This window comes from Gopherus flavomarginatus, chromosome 24 (genome assembly GCF_025201925.1).
Source record: "Gopherus flavomarginatus isolate rGopFla2 chromosome 24, rGopFla2.mat.asm, whole genome shotgun sequence".
NCBI lineage: Eukaryota > Metazoa > Chordata > Testudines > Testudinidae > Gopherus > Gopherus flavomarginatus.
The window spans coordinates 10,207,548-10,223,092 of record NC_066640.1 but is presented as its reverse complement, the minus strand read 5'-3'; the positions used below and the strand labels follow the sequence as shown (position 1 = coordinate 10,223,092).

The 15,545-nt window shown below is 54.0% G+C and overlaps 1 protein-coding gene across 1 annotated transcript; it reads left to right on the top strand.

The window, feature by feature from the left end:
• Positions 1-1,733: 1,733 nt before the first annotated feature.
• S1PR4 (sphingosine-1-phosphate receptor 4) lies at positions 1,734-14,684 on the top strand. The gene is made up of 4 exons (XM_050934152.1): positions 1,734-1,775; positions 1,876-1,970; positions 4,304-4,422; positions 5,520-14,684. The coding sequence occupies exon 4, from the start codon at positions 5,640-5,642 to the stop codon at positions 6,864-6,866; it is 1,227 nt and encodes a 408-aa protein (XP_050790109.1). The 5' UTR covers positions 1,734-1,775; positions 1,876-1,970; positions 4,304-4,422; positions 5,520-5,639; the 3' UTR covers positions 6,867-14,684.
• Positions 14,685-15,545: the final 861 nt, after the last annotated feature.

Below are 15,545 nucleotides of genomic sequence, written 5' to 3'. Positions count from 1 at the left end.
CAGGCTCTGGAAGGGAGTTTGGGTGCGGGAGGGGGTGAGAGGTGCAGGCTCTGGGAGGGAGTTTGGGTGCGGGAGGGGGTGAGGGGTGCAGGCTCTGGGAGGGAGTTTGGGTGCAGGAGGGGGTGAGGGGTGCAGGCTCTGGGAGGGAGTTTGGGTGCGGGAGGGGGTGAGGGGTGCAGGCTCTGGGAGGAAGTTTGGGTGTGGGAGGGGGTGAGGGGTGCAGGCTCTGGGAGGGAGTTTGGGTGCGGGAGGGGGTGAGGGGTGCAGGCTCTGGGAGGGCATTTGGGTGCAGGAGGGGGTGCAGGCTCTGGGAGGGAGTTTGGGTGCGGGAGGGGTGAGGGGTGCAGGCTCTGGGAGGGAGTTTGGGTGCGGGAGGGGGTGAAGGGTGCAGGCTCTGGGAGGGAGTTTGGGTGCGGGAGGGGGTGAGGGGTGCAGGCTCTGGGAGGGAGTTTGGGTGCGGGAGGGGTGAGGGGTGCAGGCTCTGGGAGGGAGTTTGGGTGCGGGAGGGGGTGAAGGGTGCAGGCTCTGGGAGGGAGTTTGGGTGCGGGAGGGGGTGAGGGGTGCAGGCTCTGGGAGGGAGTTTGGGTGCGGGAGGGGGTGAGGGGTGCAGGCTCTGGGAGGGAGTTTGGGTGCGGGAGGGGGTGAGGGGTGCAGGCTCTGGGAGGGAGTTTGGGTGCGGGAGGGGGTGAGGGGTGCAGGCTCTGGGAGGGAGTTTGGGTGTGGGAGGGGGTGAGGGGTGCAGGCTCTGGGAGGGAGTTTGGGTGCGGGAGGGGGTGAGGGGTGCAGGCTCTGGGAGGGCATTTGGGTGCAGGAGGGGGTGCAGGCTCTAGGCTGGGGCAGGGAGTTGGGGTGAATAGGGAATCTGGGGGTCAGCGCTTACCTCGGGCAGCTCCCAAAAGTGACTGGCAAACCCCTCCAGCAGCAGCTCCTAGGCGGGGGCTCCTGGGGTCTCCAGGCCCTGCTGCCCACAGGCACTGCCCCTGCAGCTCTCATTGGCCACAGTTCACAGCCAATGGGAACTGCAGAGTCGGCACTTGGGGTGGGGGCAGAGCACGAAGACCCCCTGTCGCCCCCAGGGGCTGCAGGGACGAACCAGCCGCTTCCGGGAGCGGCGCAGAGTGAGGGTGGGCAGGAAACCTGCTTTAGCCCCGCTGTGCTGGTGGCAGCTGGAGGCCTCTGTGTCTTTTTAAATCGCCCAGGCCCCTGGACAACTCCCCCCTTTGCCCTCCCCTGTCAGCAGGCCTGGTGCCCGCTGACATGGGGAAGCTTGCCCTGCCACTGTGGGTAGACGGAGGGCTCCGTTCCCCAGGATAGGCAGATGCCACAGGGATGAGCGACTTTCTAAAGGCTCAGCCAGCCAGTGGAATATGTCTGCTGATGATGGACAGATAGTTAGATTTGTATGTTCATAGATCCATAGATTGTTTTTTTTTCAGATCCGAAGAGACCATCCAATCTGATCTCCAGCACAACGTAGGCCATAGGACTTCCCTGAATTAACTCGTGTTTCAAGTGCAACAACTGAATGTGTGGCTGAACTAGGGCAGATCTTTTAGAAAAACATCCAGCCATGATTTTAAAATGTCCTGTCATGGAGAATCCATCACAGCCCTTGGTAAGTTCTTCCAAAGGTTAATTACCCACGCTAGTAAAAACTGGCACCTTATTTCTAGTCTGAATTTTTCTAGCTTCTGTTTCTAGCCACTGGATCTTATTAACCCTCTGCAGGCTAGTCCCAAGAGCCCATGACTATGAAATTTCTGGTCCACATGCAGGTATTTATAGATGGCTCAAGTCATCCCTTAAGCTTCTCTTTGATCTCCCGCTACAAGGCCTGGGTTCCAGTTCTTTAATCATTCTCCTGAATCTTTGCAGAACCATCTTCAGTTGATCAACATCCATCTTGAATTCTGGCCACTGGAACTGGATATAGTATTCCAGCAGCGATCGCATCGGTGCCAAATACTAAGGTAATAACCTCTCTACAAATACGTGATATTCCCTTGTTATGCACCCAAGGATTGCATTAGCCCTTTTGGCCACTGGATCGCACTGGGGGCTCATATTCAGCTGAGTAGCTACCGGGACTCCCACATCTTTTTGAGTCCCTGCTTCTCAGGACAGAGTCCTCCATCCTGTAAGCGTAGGTGATGGTCTTTGTTCCTAAGTGTATGTTCTTAGCTTTGGCCATATCAAAACACGCGGTTCTTGCCTGCGCTCCTGCTTACAGAGTGATTCAGATTGTCTGTGTCAGTGATTTCCCACTCCCTCAATCTCTGCAACACACATAAACTTGATTAGTCACCGTTGTATGTTTTCTGCCAGGTCATTGACAAAAGTATTAAATAGCAGAGGGGCAAGAACTGTTCCCCGAGGGATCCCACTAGAAATTGACCCGTTCCACAACGATTCCCTGTTTGGGGATCCGTCAGGAGCCAGACTGTAATCCATGTAACGTTGATGACTGAATGACAGATAGATAATGTGTCCGTCGATTGTAGACAGATCCAATCCAGCACTTTTCATGAGCATCTTTACCACCGCCCTTCCCACCCCCAATTTTTAAAACTATACATTTTTACGACACCGTTTCCTTGGTGAGGTTCTATTCTCAGTTGTCTCATCAGCTTCTCCTTGCTCAGGGAGGTAGGCGGGAACGGCACCTCCTAGTGCCGAAAGCAGGATTTACTTGCAAGCTTGCGGGAGGCAGAAGCAGCTAAGTAGGAACACAGGAGCCCCTGGTTGGTTTTGATGTGAGGGGGTTTCCCTTCTCAGAGGTGCAGGGGGCCAGGTGGCACAGCTGTGAGTCAGTAACTGAGAAGAATGCGATGCAAATCAGCCCGTACTGAGCAAGCTGCGTGAGAAGGACCCAGCTGGGTTCAGTCCATTTGCCTGCAGAAAGCCCCAGTGGGAGCGAATGGGTCCCTGATGGGACAGCCCCTTGCACACACCCTTGTAATGCTTGGGACTCCTCTCCCGTCAGGCGTGTCCTGTTGGAGTGGGAGTGGGTTTCCTGGGCCTGCTTGCAGGCTCAGGGCCTTGGCAGGAAAGGTGCCAGCAGAGTCAGTCTGGGCACAAAGCCGGGTTAGATATGCCTCTCTGTCTTAAGGCAGGGCTGTGATTTTGCTGAGGCCAGTGGTACCTGCCAGGGGCAGAAGGTGGCCCCCATCCTTTCAGCATGTGGCCTGCACCTCCACCCCAGCAGCATGGAGGCACAGCAATTGCCATCTTCATTCTCCTGCCCACCTGCTGGTGCCAGCAGGACTCTGCGGCTCTCAGCACCGGGACCACTCGGCCACTGGGCGTGTTGACTGTAAGCAAGGTGCTTGGGCAGTGCCTGACCCTCAGCACAAGACCAATAGTCTTATTTGTGACCAGCGACCTCCGCTTTACGATCAGGGCACCTGGGTCCTGGTTCTCTTCTAGCTCAGGGGACCCCAAGGCAGACCCCCGCCCCTGCCCCATGCCGCTTACTACTTGTGACAGCCTGATCCCGCAGGCATTACTCTGGCAGAACTCCTCCGACATGGGGAGAGACACCCACCCCCTCCTGGTGCCGGGACATTGCTGCCTTTCAGCCCATGCTGAGAACCTCGCTCTTCCCTGGATCATGCAGACACCGGAGCTGCCCCGCCACACGGCCCAGTCCGAATCTAGCACTAGTACAACATGGGGTGAACTTCTGAACTGCCCTGCCCCATGCTTGGGCTTCATCTCCACCACCTGGCTGTCTTGTCCACACAGGGACTGGCGAGAAGCTGTCGTGTGGGTGGAGGTAGGTGGAATGGGAGGTCTGCAGGGTGGCATGAGGGTGATGCGGGTGCCCAGGAGCAGGGAGAAGGGAGTGCAGAGAATCGGACAGGGCCCTGCCCCTGTAACTTTGCACTGGGCCCTGCAGAAGCTGCCGCCATCCCTGCAGCATAGGGGGGCTTTGTATTCTCCTCTTGCGCCCCAGATGTCTCCTGCCGTGGGTGCATCTCCGCCAACAGCCTTTGCACCTTGGTCCATTGCTCGCAGGCAAGAGCAGCCCTTGCCTCCCGGTGGGAGATGCTGCTGTTCTTCCCCTGGAGTCTGGGGACCAGCTAACCCCCTCACCCCCTGGCATATCGTCAAGAGCTCCAGGAACATGAGCATCAGGGGAGATCAGGGAGGCCGCTTCTGCCTTGTAGCTGAACTTGAAGGTGCCCTCGATCGTTTCAAACTTCCTCCACCCACCTCTCAGCTGTGTTGGGTGGGTCCATCCTGCAGAAAATGTGGTTAGTTTAAGGCGTGTTGCAACTTCCCCTTTTCTTTCTTCTGCTAGGTACAAATGCCACTTACCCTGCACGAGCAGCCCTTATTGCTACCTCTGCCAGGGCCTCCTGCTGACAGACCAGCGCAGGATCCAGCTAGGCAGCAGAGCCTCCGGCCCCTTCCTGACAGGTGAGTCCAGCCAGAGCTTAATGGGGACAGTGGATGGTGAGAGGTGGGGGGTTGTTCCTGATCCAGACCTTCCTTGGCTTTGAAAGCAGGTCAGTCATTAATACCAGCTTTGCAATGTGGCCAGGACTCCTGGGTTCTACTCTTGGCTCTGCCCCTGGCTCCCTGTGGGACCTCGGGCAAGCCACAGCCCCTTTCTGTTCCTCAGTTTCTCTGCCTGTTTTTTGGAGGTGATGTGACTTATCTTCATAAGGTGCTTTCAGATCCTCAGATGGAAGGGACAATGTCAGGGCTAAGTAGGTGACCAGACAGCAAGTGTGAAAAATCAAGACGAGGGTGGGGAGTAATAAGTGACTATATAAGAAAAAGCCCCAAATATTGGGACTGTCCCTATAAAATTGGGACATCTGGTCAACCTAGTGCCAAGTATTAATACAAGGTTTTTCAGCAGACACTGGGCTCAGTCCTAGCCCGAGACCTGCAGATGCCCATGGCTAGTTCAGCCTTCAAAGGGCTCTGCACCTCCACGTGTCTGTGCACAAAGAATGTTGCGCCAAGCGCCCCCAGAAGCGAGCTAATGTACCTGAAGGCCGGGCCGGAGACTGGAGGGCCTCTCCTTGAGAGATGCAAGGAGGGTGCCCGGGCACTGGTGGCCGAGGGAGGCTGGAGATTAAGGAACAAGCTTGCCGTACAAGGCCAGGCTTTGGGAATACTTTCACAGCAACGCTGAGATCCCAAAGTAGAGGCCTTTGTGTAGGCGCAGGAATGGCACTGCCCCTTGCCTCCTTGGCTAAGGAGCTTCCAGCCAGCCCGGAGCGACCCCATCCAATCAGTTAGCTCGAGTTGCCATCAAGCCAGCTGTAGAAGCAGAAAAGCCGGGTTATTGCTACATTCATGTTCCATCCGCCCGTGGTCCCATTTACCAATGAACCAGCGGAGATTAGCCCAGCCCTCACTGCTGAGAAATGATTTCAGCTGAACTGGGCAGGGGTGATGCCTTCACTCACAACAGGAAACCCTCCTGAACAACAGGAAGCTTTCACTATAATGCCCTCACAATTCTGAGCATTTCAAAACATCTCATGTTTACTCTCTTGCAGAATCCTGGGCTGCCGGACGGAGGCACCGGCTCTGACCTCTGCTCCATCGGCTGGCTTGTCTTTGTGCTGTCTCTAGCTCTGGGCTTTGCTCTTCCTCAAGGCTTGCCGGTTCCTCAGAAGATGCTCGCTCCAGGGCTAAGCCGGTTAGTAGATCCCTCTCTCCCTCCTCTCCTAACTGACATCCCCGAGGCAAGGGTTAGCCTGCTGTACAGCGTGGACTCCTGTCTGCAGCTGGCAGCCAGGCAGAACATCAACCTCATCCTGCAGCACTACAATTACACAGGGAAGCTGGGCAGACGACGGCCCCAGGAGGACAGGATGGGCCTCCTCAAGGTGGCCTTCATCACCATTAGCTGCCTCATCATAGTGGAGAACTTGCTGGTGCTGATAGCCATCGTGAGGAGCCTGCGTGCCCGCCGGTGGGTCTACTGCTGCATCGCCAGCATCACAGTGAGCGACCTGCTGGCCGGGGTGGCCTATATCTTCAACATCTGCCTGTCGGGCAGCAGGACCTTCCAGCTGAGGCTGGAGCTGTGGTTCTTCCGGGAGGGCATCCTCTTCATCGCGCTGGCCGCCTCCACCTTCAGCCTGCTGGTGACGGCCGTCGAGCGCTACAGCACCATGGTGAGACCCATTGCTGAGAACGAGGGCAGCAAGACCTTACGCCTGCGCATTCTCATCATCTCCTGCTGGGCCTTGGCCATCCTCATTGGGATGCTGCCCCTGCTGGGCTGGAACTGCCTGTGCGACTTCCCCAGCTGCTCCACCCTCCTGCCCCTCTACTCCAAGAACTACGTCCTCTTCTGTGTGGTCATGTTCAGTATGATTCTGCTGGGCATCATCGGCCTCTATGCCTCCATCTACCACCTGGTCCGGGCCAACTCCCAGCAGACCATCACCCGCCACAGCCGCAATAGGTCCCTGCGGCTGCTCAAGACTGTCCTGATGATCCTGGGGGCTTTCATTCTCTGCTGGAGCCCGCTCTTTGCCTTGCTGCTCCTTGACGTCTTCTGCGAGTCCCAGACCTGCAAGCCCCTGCAGGGCATGGACTGGGCCCTGGCCCTGGCATTGCTCAACTCAGCCATCAACCCCCTCATCTACTCCTTCCGCAGCCTGGAGGTGCGCCGGGCCGTGCTGTGCTTCGTCTGCTGCTGCTGCATCCGCCTCGGGCTCCATGGGCCCGGGGACTGCTTGCTCATGGCAGATATCAACTCGGGATCCTCGACCGAAAGCTCCCTGCGGACTCGTGAGAGCTTCCGCCGCTCTGTGGCGCTCAACGCCCGGGCTCGGCCTAGGGAGCCTCTCTCCAGCAACTCCAGCATGATGAGCAACCTTCCCAGTAAGTGAGGGGACAGCGGCAGGCTCCAGGAGGGGTTCTGCCCATGGGGACTTGCCCTCATGGCCAGGACTGGCTGTCAGGAGTAAGGTCCAGCAGCTGCTCCCGCTCGGGCTCCTGATAGCCTCATGGGAACAGGTGGCCCTGATTGACTGAAGAAGCTAGCAAGCTTGCTCTTAAGCCCAGAAGCAGCAGCAGAAATTATGATGGCTGCTCAAAACATTTCCCACAGCTTTTGCCCTGCCTGCCCTCCCTCCAGATAACCTGGTTCTGACCCTCGGCTCTGATTCCTGGCTGCTGAATCTGATTCCGATCCTGGGCTTTGACTCCAGCTGTGACCCTTGGGTCTGGCCTCTGACTCCAGCTGCTCTAACCACTAGGCATGGCCACCCATATATCCTGGTCCCTGACACTGGGCACTTGCTTTGAGAAGAAGGACGGGGGAGGGGCATAAAAGAGACGACTGCAGAGAACTGGATGTCGGTGCATCCGGTGCCAGAAGGAATATGACTCCCCTAAGACTTGGGTTCAGCACAGCCTAAGGTTGAGCAGGGAAGTAAGCTCAGGGCTGCTGTATGTGACTGAGGCAAAGTCATTCCTCTTCCAATGCATGTCTCAGCAAGTACTGGCCAGGCTATTGTTTCAGTGTGTCTGGGGTGTGCATGGAGTTCTGGGCTGGACGCTGCGTCTGGATGTAGGCTGTGCCCACAGTTATGGGGTGGGCACTGCTCCAGGCTTTGGTGCACAAAGTGCAGCCCCAGGGCTGAGGGGCAGCTTGCTTGCTCGCAGACTGTGGCGAGCGGTGACTCTCCCTCCCTGCGATGCAGCTGATGAACCATGGACGTTCGACCCCTGGGGAGCGAAGCCATCCAGCGATTCCCATCCCTGGCTTGCCAGGCCGATGCAGCCCCGCAGCGAGAGCCCAGCCGACCTGGCAGGGCGTTTGAATGAAATGGATCAGCTGCTTAGGTGCAGCCAGTGAATCTGCGAGTGGGACAGGGTTAACCACCTCTAGTGGGGGCATATCTGCAACCACTGGCCTGACTCCATTCCTGTGGGCCTGGTGCTGCGCCAGGGCATATGGTGAATGTGTCACAGCCCTGGCAGCAGTGGCTTACAGGCCTGCTGTGCCTCTGGCCCACGGCATAGGGCCTGTCTGCAATTAGGGGCCTGACAGTGTTCCAGGCTGGATGGGCTGCCCGCCACGCTGGATGGCACCGATCCAGGGGGTGGGTGCAGCTGTCACTTGAAAGGTCCAGCTCAGGGCGGGCCCCTTTCGGGAGGTCGGGCACTCTTCCAGCACATCGGCCAGCCTGGCACCGCTCAGCTATCCCTGTGGCGAAGGGCTAGCCCTGGTCAGGGCAGAGGAGCTGGCTCCAGGTGCAGAACTGCGCCGGCCGGGCAGGGCACTTACTCCCTGGGACTTCCATGGGCTTTGGGTCGGGCACTTAGGGACGCGGCTCCATTTCCCCTTCCTCTCCAACCTGGTATGGAAATGACAGCGAGTGCAACGCTGCATCTTATCTTTTGCAAACAGGGTTTTGCAACAGGCAACTTACACCATTGCACCAAGGGACCGGGTGTGTGTGTGTGTGAATCTGTGCCCCAAACCCTGCGATACATTGTGTAGGGCAAGGATTCCCAGGAAAGAGAGAGGCATTTATGGGCCCCTTCCTGAGGACTTTACTCAACCCCCCTGAAGTCAATAGGAATTTGCATGAAAGAAGCAATACAAGATTTTCTCAGGTATGAATTTAATCTCCCAATAGGCCAGTCCCCAACCTACAGAGGGGAAACTGAGGCCCCAGGATCAAAGCTGGGGATTGAACCCTGGAGTCCTGACTCCTACTCCCAGGTTTGAGCCTTATGACAGTGAGGAAGCTGGAGATTGCATTAGCCTCCCGGCTGCCTTGGTGTCTTGACTGGCCCATTGAGAGTGGCATAATGGTGCTCCCTCCTCTAAGCCTGTGGGCATCTCTCTGCCCATTCGGCCATCACCTGGGACTCTGGCCCTGATGGTTCAGCTGGGGCCTTGCTGGTACCTGTGGCAGGGAAAGAGTGTTGCCACGTGGATATAGCATCATGGGATGTGGCTGGCAGGGGCGTGGCAGTGCTAGGCAGTGCGGCAGCAAAGGGTGGGCATGTGTCATCACTCCGCAAGGGAACGGCAGAGCTGGTGGCCCTTGTGGCTGGCTGTGGCAGGAATGCAACAAGGCTGGACAGGTGGGGTGGCCCTGGCAGCACCGGGTGGGCGTAATGGCCGTACGACTGTACTGAATGGGTGGGCAGATCCAAAGCAGGTGGCGATGCTGGAAGGGGAGTGGTCGGGGTGGCTGGGTCTCAGGGGGTTTTGGCAATGCTCGACGGCTGTCGTGGGGCTTGCTTGGGTGCACTAGCTCAGGATGGCTGTGGCAGAGGGGCATGGAGGGCTAGAGCGGGCTACTGGAGAGATGCCAGGGGCCCTGGCTGGCTGCATGCAGCAAGGGTCCACCATGCAAGCGGACATGCTGAAGGATGCCGCGGGGGGTGTTGTCTCCCCGTTTGGTGCTGATGTGGGAGAGGGTTCTGGAGCAAGAAAGCAAGGCTTTGGTGTGGTACTAGTGGGCAGAGAGTTCTGTTCTGCATTGCTCCAGCAAAGCAAGGTGGAACTGCGCCTTCTTGTAGCTACTATGAGAAGCAATGTGCAAGGGGGGGGGATGCATTTCTTTGGGGGAGAACTGTCTTTCTTATTTTCCATTCCCTGTTGGAAATGAAAGAGGAACCAGCTAACCTTGCTCGACCATAGAGGCTGAGAGCATCTCCACTGCCAAAGAAGGCCAAGTTCCTGGTGAACATCACTGTAGCATGAAAAGCAGAGTCTCCTCCTTGCGTGTGACTTGATACACGGCTCTGAGGGCTGCTCTCAGGAGACTCCAGCTGGGCTGAGCCTTCTCTAGCGAAAGAGGAGCAGGGGTTTTGTAAGTCCACTTCTTCTGCAATAAACTTTTTTTACAAGAAAGTCACTCGTTTGGCAACACCTCCTTCCGTTCTCCTCTCATCAGTTGAACAGCACATCCCACAGGAGAGGTTCTGACGTAGTAGGGGGAAGTGAATTCGGTGCTGGTGAAAGGTACCACTGACTTCCTGTGTCACCTTGGGCAAGTCACCGGGGGAGGGGAGGGCAAATTTTTCCAAAGATTTCCTGGGCAGATTTTCAAGCACCCTCCGGAGAGGCAGGGTTTTCAACCCCCCTCCACTACCAACTCCAGGCTCCCCCTGTGATGTTTTTGGGCAGGTTTTTCAAAGAGTTTGGAGCTCAACTTGCCTTTGAAAATGGGATCACTTATTTTGGTGCCTAAATGAGAGCTGAGCCCATCTGAAGGTGGGCTCTAGGGGGTATCTTCAGAAACATTTAGCATCCATCTAACTCATCTTAGGCCAGTGCTGGGTCCTTTGGAAAAGACACTCCTGACTCTCTCTGGGCCTCGGTTTCCCATCTGTAAAATGGGGATCATACTCCTTCCTTTCTCCCACCCTTTGTTTGTCTTCTCTATTTAGGCTGCAAGCTGTTTTTGGCTGAGACCCTCCCTCCTTATGTGTCTGCACAGTGCTCAGTGCAATGGGAAACTGATCTCCACTGGATTCTAGAGATGCAAAGAATAATCCCTCCTGCAATAACACCTTCATGTATTTATGAAGCACCCGCGATGCAGAGCATGAAGGAGATACCCTACCCTACCTTTCCCTAATGTCTTTCATCTGCGGCGTTAGTTAAGCCTCACAAGCCCCCTGCGCCGCAGGGAAGTATTAAACCCCATTCTACAGAGAAACTGAGGCAGAGAGAGAGGCGCTAAATTTAAGGTCACACAGAGTATCAGTGGCAGAGCAGGGACTGGAACCCAGGACTCCTGACAGCCTCTCGCTAACCATTAGATGAGATGGCCTTTCATGGGACAAATCCTCCAGTGCCCAGGGCTATAGAAGGACACAGGATTATCCTATTGCTAACTGAGCTGAGAAAGCCCTTGGGTGGGTCTGGACTTGAGTTAATACAAAGTTCCCAGCCAAACCACCTAAAACTCACCTGGTTCTGGCTTCTGTTGCAAACTTGGAGCTCTGGAAAGGGTCACCAAAGCCCAGGGATCATATGGGGAAATCTGGGATGGTTTTATGGCTTCCCGTGCAAACCACATGATGGCTTCACTCACTAGTTGTGCTTTGAAGAACCAGCACCTGAAACTTGGAGGGGCAGGATACCAACCTGGCAGCGCTGCTGTTCCCACCCCACCTCCCTTGAGGTGCTGCTCAGATCTGGCCCTTGGCTGAGGAGTCAAACCCACCATGTGGATTGTAAGGGCAGGAGAGGAACCTCCGTCCATCATATTCCTCAGCATGTCAGAGAACCTAAATTTTCAACTTTGAGGCTCAGTGGCCTTTGGTGCCCCCTTGTGGGATTGGTCTAGAATCATTGAACCGTCAGGCTGGAAGGGACCGTGAGAAGTCATCACCCCCAGCAGCCCTGCGCTGAGGCAGGACCAAGTAAACCTAGGCCATGCCTGACAGGGCTTTTTCCAACCTGCTCTTAAAAATCTCCCATGAAGGGGATTCCACAACCTCCCTGTTCCAGAGCTTAACTACCCATAGCGTTAGAAAGCTTTTCCTAAGATCTAACCTAAATCTCCCTTGCTGCAGAATAAGATTAAGCCCGTTACTTCTTGTCCTACCTTCAGACATGGAGAATAATTGATCACCGGCCTTCCTACAACCTTTAACATCTGAAGACTGTTAGCAGCTGCTCCCTCTGTCTTCTTTTCTCAAGACTAAACATGCCCAGGTGTTTTTTTTAACCTTTCCTTATAGGTCGGGGTTTCTAAACCTTTGATCGCTTTTGTTGCTCTCCTCTGGACATTCTTCAATTTGTGCACATCTTTCTCAAAGTGCGGTGTCCAGAACGGGACAACTGCCTCTTGTGTCTTATATGCAACCCTTTTCATAACCACATCACACTGTTGACCCATCTGCTTTTTGTGATCCACTGTAACCCCCAGATCGATTTCAGCAGCAGGACCACCTAGACAGTTATTTCTTATTTGGTAACTGTGCATTCGATTTTTTTCCCCCTTCTCAAATGAAGCACTTTTTTACTTGGCTTTATTGGGTTTCAGTGGGCTGATTTTAGACCTGTTCTCTAAGATCGCGTCTACACTTGAAATGCTATAGCTGTGCTGTTGTAGTTCTTCAATGTAGACACTATTTATGTGGATGAGAGAGGTTCTCCCATCAGTGTGGGTAATCCACCTCCCTAAGTGATGGTAGCTAGGTTGGTGAAAGAATTCTTCCATCAACCTAGGGCTGTCTATATTGCGGGTTAGGCTGGCATCGCTGCTTCTCCCGGGGCTGTGGGTTTTTCACACCTCTGATTGATGTAGTTAAGCCAACGTAATTTTCTAATGTAGATCAGGCCTAATATAGTCCCTCTGGAAGCTCCCTAAACCCTCTTCTGGTGCAAAAGCTCCGTGGAGTGGCAGTTCCGGGGCCCAGGCACCTGGAAGGCGGGTGGCCCCTCAGCTGCATAGCCACACTCAGTCTGCTCTTTCAGAGGACAAAGGACTGGAACAAAGGACACTGGGCCCAGTCGCAATTATTGCAGGCAACCCCTTCCTATAATCCTGTTCAAAAACGTATCGAGCTCCACTTTTAAACTAGTCAGGTTGTTTGCCCCTGCTACTTTACTGGGAGGTTGTGACAGAGCCTCCCTCCTCTGATGGTTGGAAATCTTCACACACACACAGCTGGGCAGGAATAGACCTCAGATTCTCTTTTTCCAACAGACATTCCTCCTCCCCTGCTTGCAGTAAAGGAGAGAATCTCCATTTAGCCCATAGCAGTTTAGGGCACATGACTTGCGGTTGGGCAGTTCTGATCCCACCCAGTAGTGGGCTGGTGCTGGGGGATCTGTGCCCCAGAAGTGAGAGGGGAGGGTCTGGTTACTGTTGGTTGTTTGATGCTCTGAGATCTTTTCTATGCCTCGGTAAGTGGTGTCATTTTGAATCATTGGCAAATCCAGCAGGTGAAAAGTGCGTGAGCATCAAGGCTGCCCATGTTTGTATGACAGGGTGTCTCAGGAACAGCTCTGGATCTGGATCAGGGCTGTGAGAACGGAACTCTCAGCTTCACTTCAAAAGGATCTGTGAAGAGGGAGCCCTGTAGTGCAAACAGAAGGGCCCTCAATAATAATACAGATGCTCTCTGTCTGACTGGTGCATCACTGCCCTCTACAGGGTAGAATCAGAACTGCCTACCTGTGTTTCATAAGCTCTACACTGCGACAGCTGAGGAAGATTTTCTGTTCACTCAGGTGGAAGGCTGGTTTTTGCAGGAGGGGGCTTTGGAGTTTCATCCGTGGGGTCACCGTTATGTTCTCAGTGGTTGGGGCACACCGTGTAGTCACAGCCATGCACTCAAGGCATGGCAATGAACTTGTATCACATCCTACAGGGATGAAACCATTCGTCGCTCATCCCTTTTCTTAACCGCAAAAATGACAAAACAGCAACCACTCTGCAAAGACCAAGTGTGGGTCTGTTTCAATGCCCTGGGTGGCTCTCACCCATTTCCTAGCAGCCAGGCAAAAAGACCCCCGTCACTGTTGGCCTCTTTGGTGGTATTATCGGCAGAGTAGCCAATGAGTGATAATAACAGTTACCTCCTTTTGCCATAGACCCCAAAGCACTTCACAAAGGCCAGTCCCATTATCCCCATTTCACAGATGGGTGAAGTAAGCCACCGAGAGAGAAAGCAGCTTGTCCAAGCTCAGCCAGCAGCAGAGTCAGGAATGGAATCCAGATCTCCTGAGTCACAATCTGCTGCCCTGTCCAGTAGGTCACACTATCAATGGGTCTGTGAAACAGAGCTCCCCACTTACACGAGAGTCGGGAGGGTCCCTCCAGGTCAGGACTGAAGCAGGCAGGCTGTGGGGGGGTGGGGGGGATTTTTCCCTGGATTTGGCATCCTTTCTCAGTCACACTTTCTATTAGGGTTCCATATATAAAGGACTAGGAAATGATCACTAGCTGTTACAAGCATGTGCCAGTCATACGCATTCTAGACAGTTGTAAACCCATCTGCAGAAGGTGTTAAAGATGGTTGTAAACTGTGCTTGTCACTAACCTATTGGACTCTATGACAATCTATAACCGTTGATTAACCATTTATGAAAGCTGCTATTAACCCTCAATTAACTATTTATCAAGGTACTCTTCCTATAAGCATGACTTTTTCCTCCAGCTGCAAAGGTACACGAGAAAGTGACCAATAAATAAATAAAAGCTGTTTCCTTTCTCCCCGTCTCAGTGAAGAGAGGTCACCTCTGCCGCTTGGATGGATCAGGCTCCGCAACACGCGATACCCACAGCAGGCACAATGACAGCAGCCGGATTGTTGGGCTAATCAGTTCTGTGGCTGGCTGAGTTGACCCTGGGGGCTTTATAATACCCATTGTGTGGCTGGTGCATGAGAAGTGATCTCCTGCTGCTTTATATATCCTGGACCCCTTACAAACCCAGATTATAGAGTCGTGTTTTAGATTCCCCCTCTTTAAAATGGGGACCTCTCACAGGGATGGTTAATTCACTAAAAGGGTCAAGTCTTAAGTTTTTGACTCAGGCAAACTACAATTGACTTCCACCTAGGCTAAGAATTAGTAACTGGTGATCTGCTTTGGTTTTTTAACCAGATTACATTAGCAGCTGGGATCCCTGGAAAGAAACTACAGCAAAATCTGATTTGAGTGACTACTCAAGGGACTGACAAAAATCAGCTGTTTAAATAAAACTGGCACGTTAAATCTCTCTCTATCTCGAGGTTTTGTATTTAGTACCCATCGCTATCTGATCACTAGTTTGGGGAGGCAGGGAGCAGAATGATCCTTAGTGTGTTTTGGAAATACTCTTTCGGCAGGTGGCAGTTTACTGTTTTCTTTCACAGGTTTCACTGTGTATAACTTCCATGAATTCTCCTAGCCACAGCTGCCCAAATAGGGGATGGGATGACTCAGGGGACTGGGAGACAGTTGGGTCACTGGTAGGGTGACCAGATGTCCCAATTTTATAGGGACAGTCCCAATTTTGGGGTCTTTTTTTAATATAGGCTCCTATTACCCCCCACCCTGTCCCGATTTTTCACATTTGCTGTCTGGTCACCCTAGTCACTGGTCGAAACCAGCCCAGCTTGTAAATGGAGAATCTCTGCCATCTGATGGCTGTTTGTGGCTTGTGTGAAATGAGTATTTGGTGGGTCCTAGTGTGATGGACAGGTGCTCCCGTTGCTAAAAACACGCCTCCACTAACTGGTCCTCGTTGTAAGCTGACACTAAATGGTCCATGCAGACTAATGATTCAGCCTTAGCCCTGGAGCTGGTCTCTATGAAACAGAAGTGAGGCCTGTCAGTAGACAGGACATTTGTCTGGTTTGAAACTGAACAGTTCTGCTCTTCTGCTGTTTGTCCCCTGTCTGCTACTCAGCCAGAACTGGCTGTGGTTTTGCCTGGTGTCAAATGGGGGACCTCATAATGAAGAGCATCCCTCCGCCGGTGTGACCTCGCACATGACATCCGTGCCAGGTCATTCCAGTGGGGACGGAGCAGGGCTGTCTTCAGAAGAGCACTCCATCTATGTGGCATGGCCTCATACACACCGTGCGTGTGAGATCAC

What these genes read in the sequence shown, in the direction of transcription:
- S1PR4 (XM_050934152.1), top strand. Translation starts at nt 5,640, where the DNA reads ATGCTCGCTCCAGGGCTAAGCCGGTTAGTAGATCCCTCTCTCCCTCCT.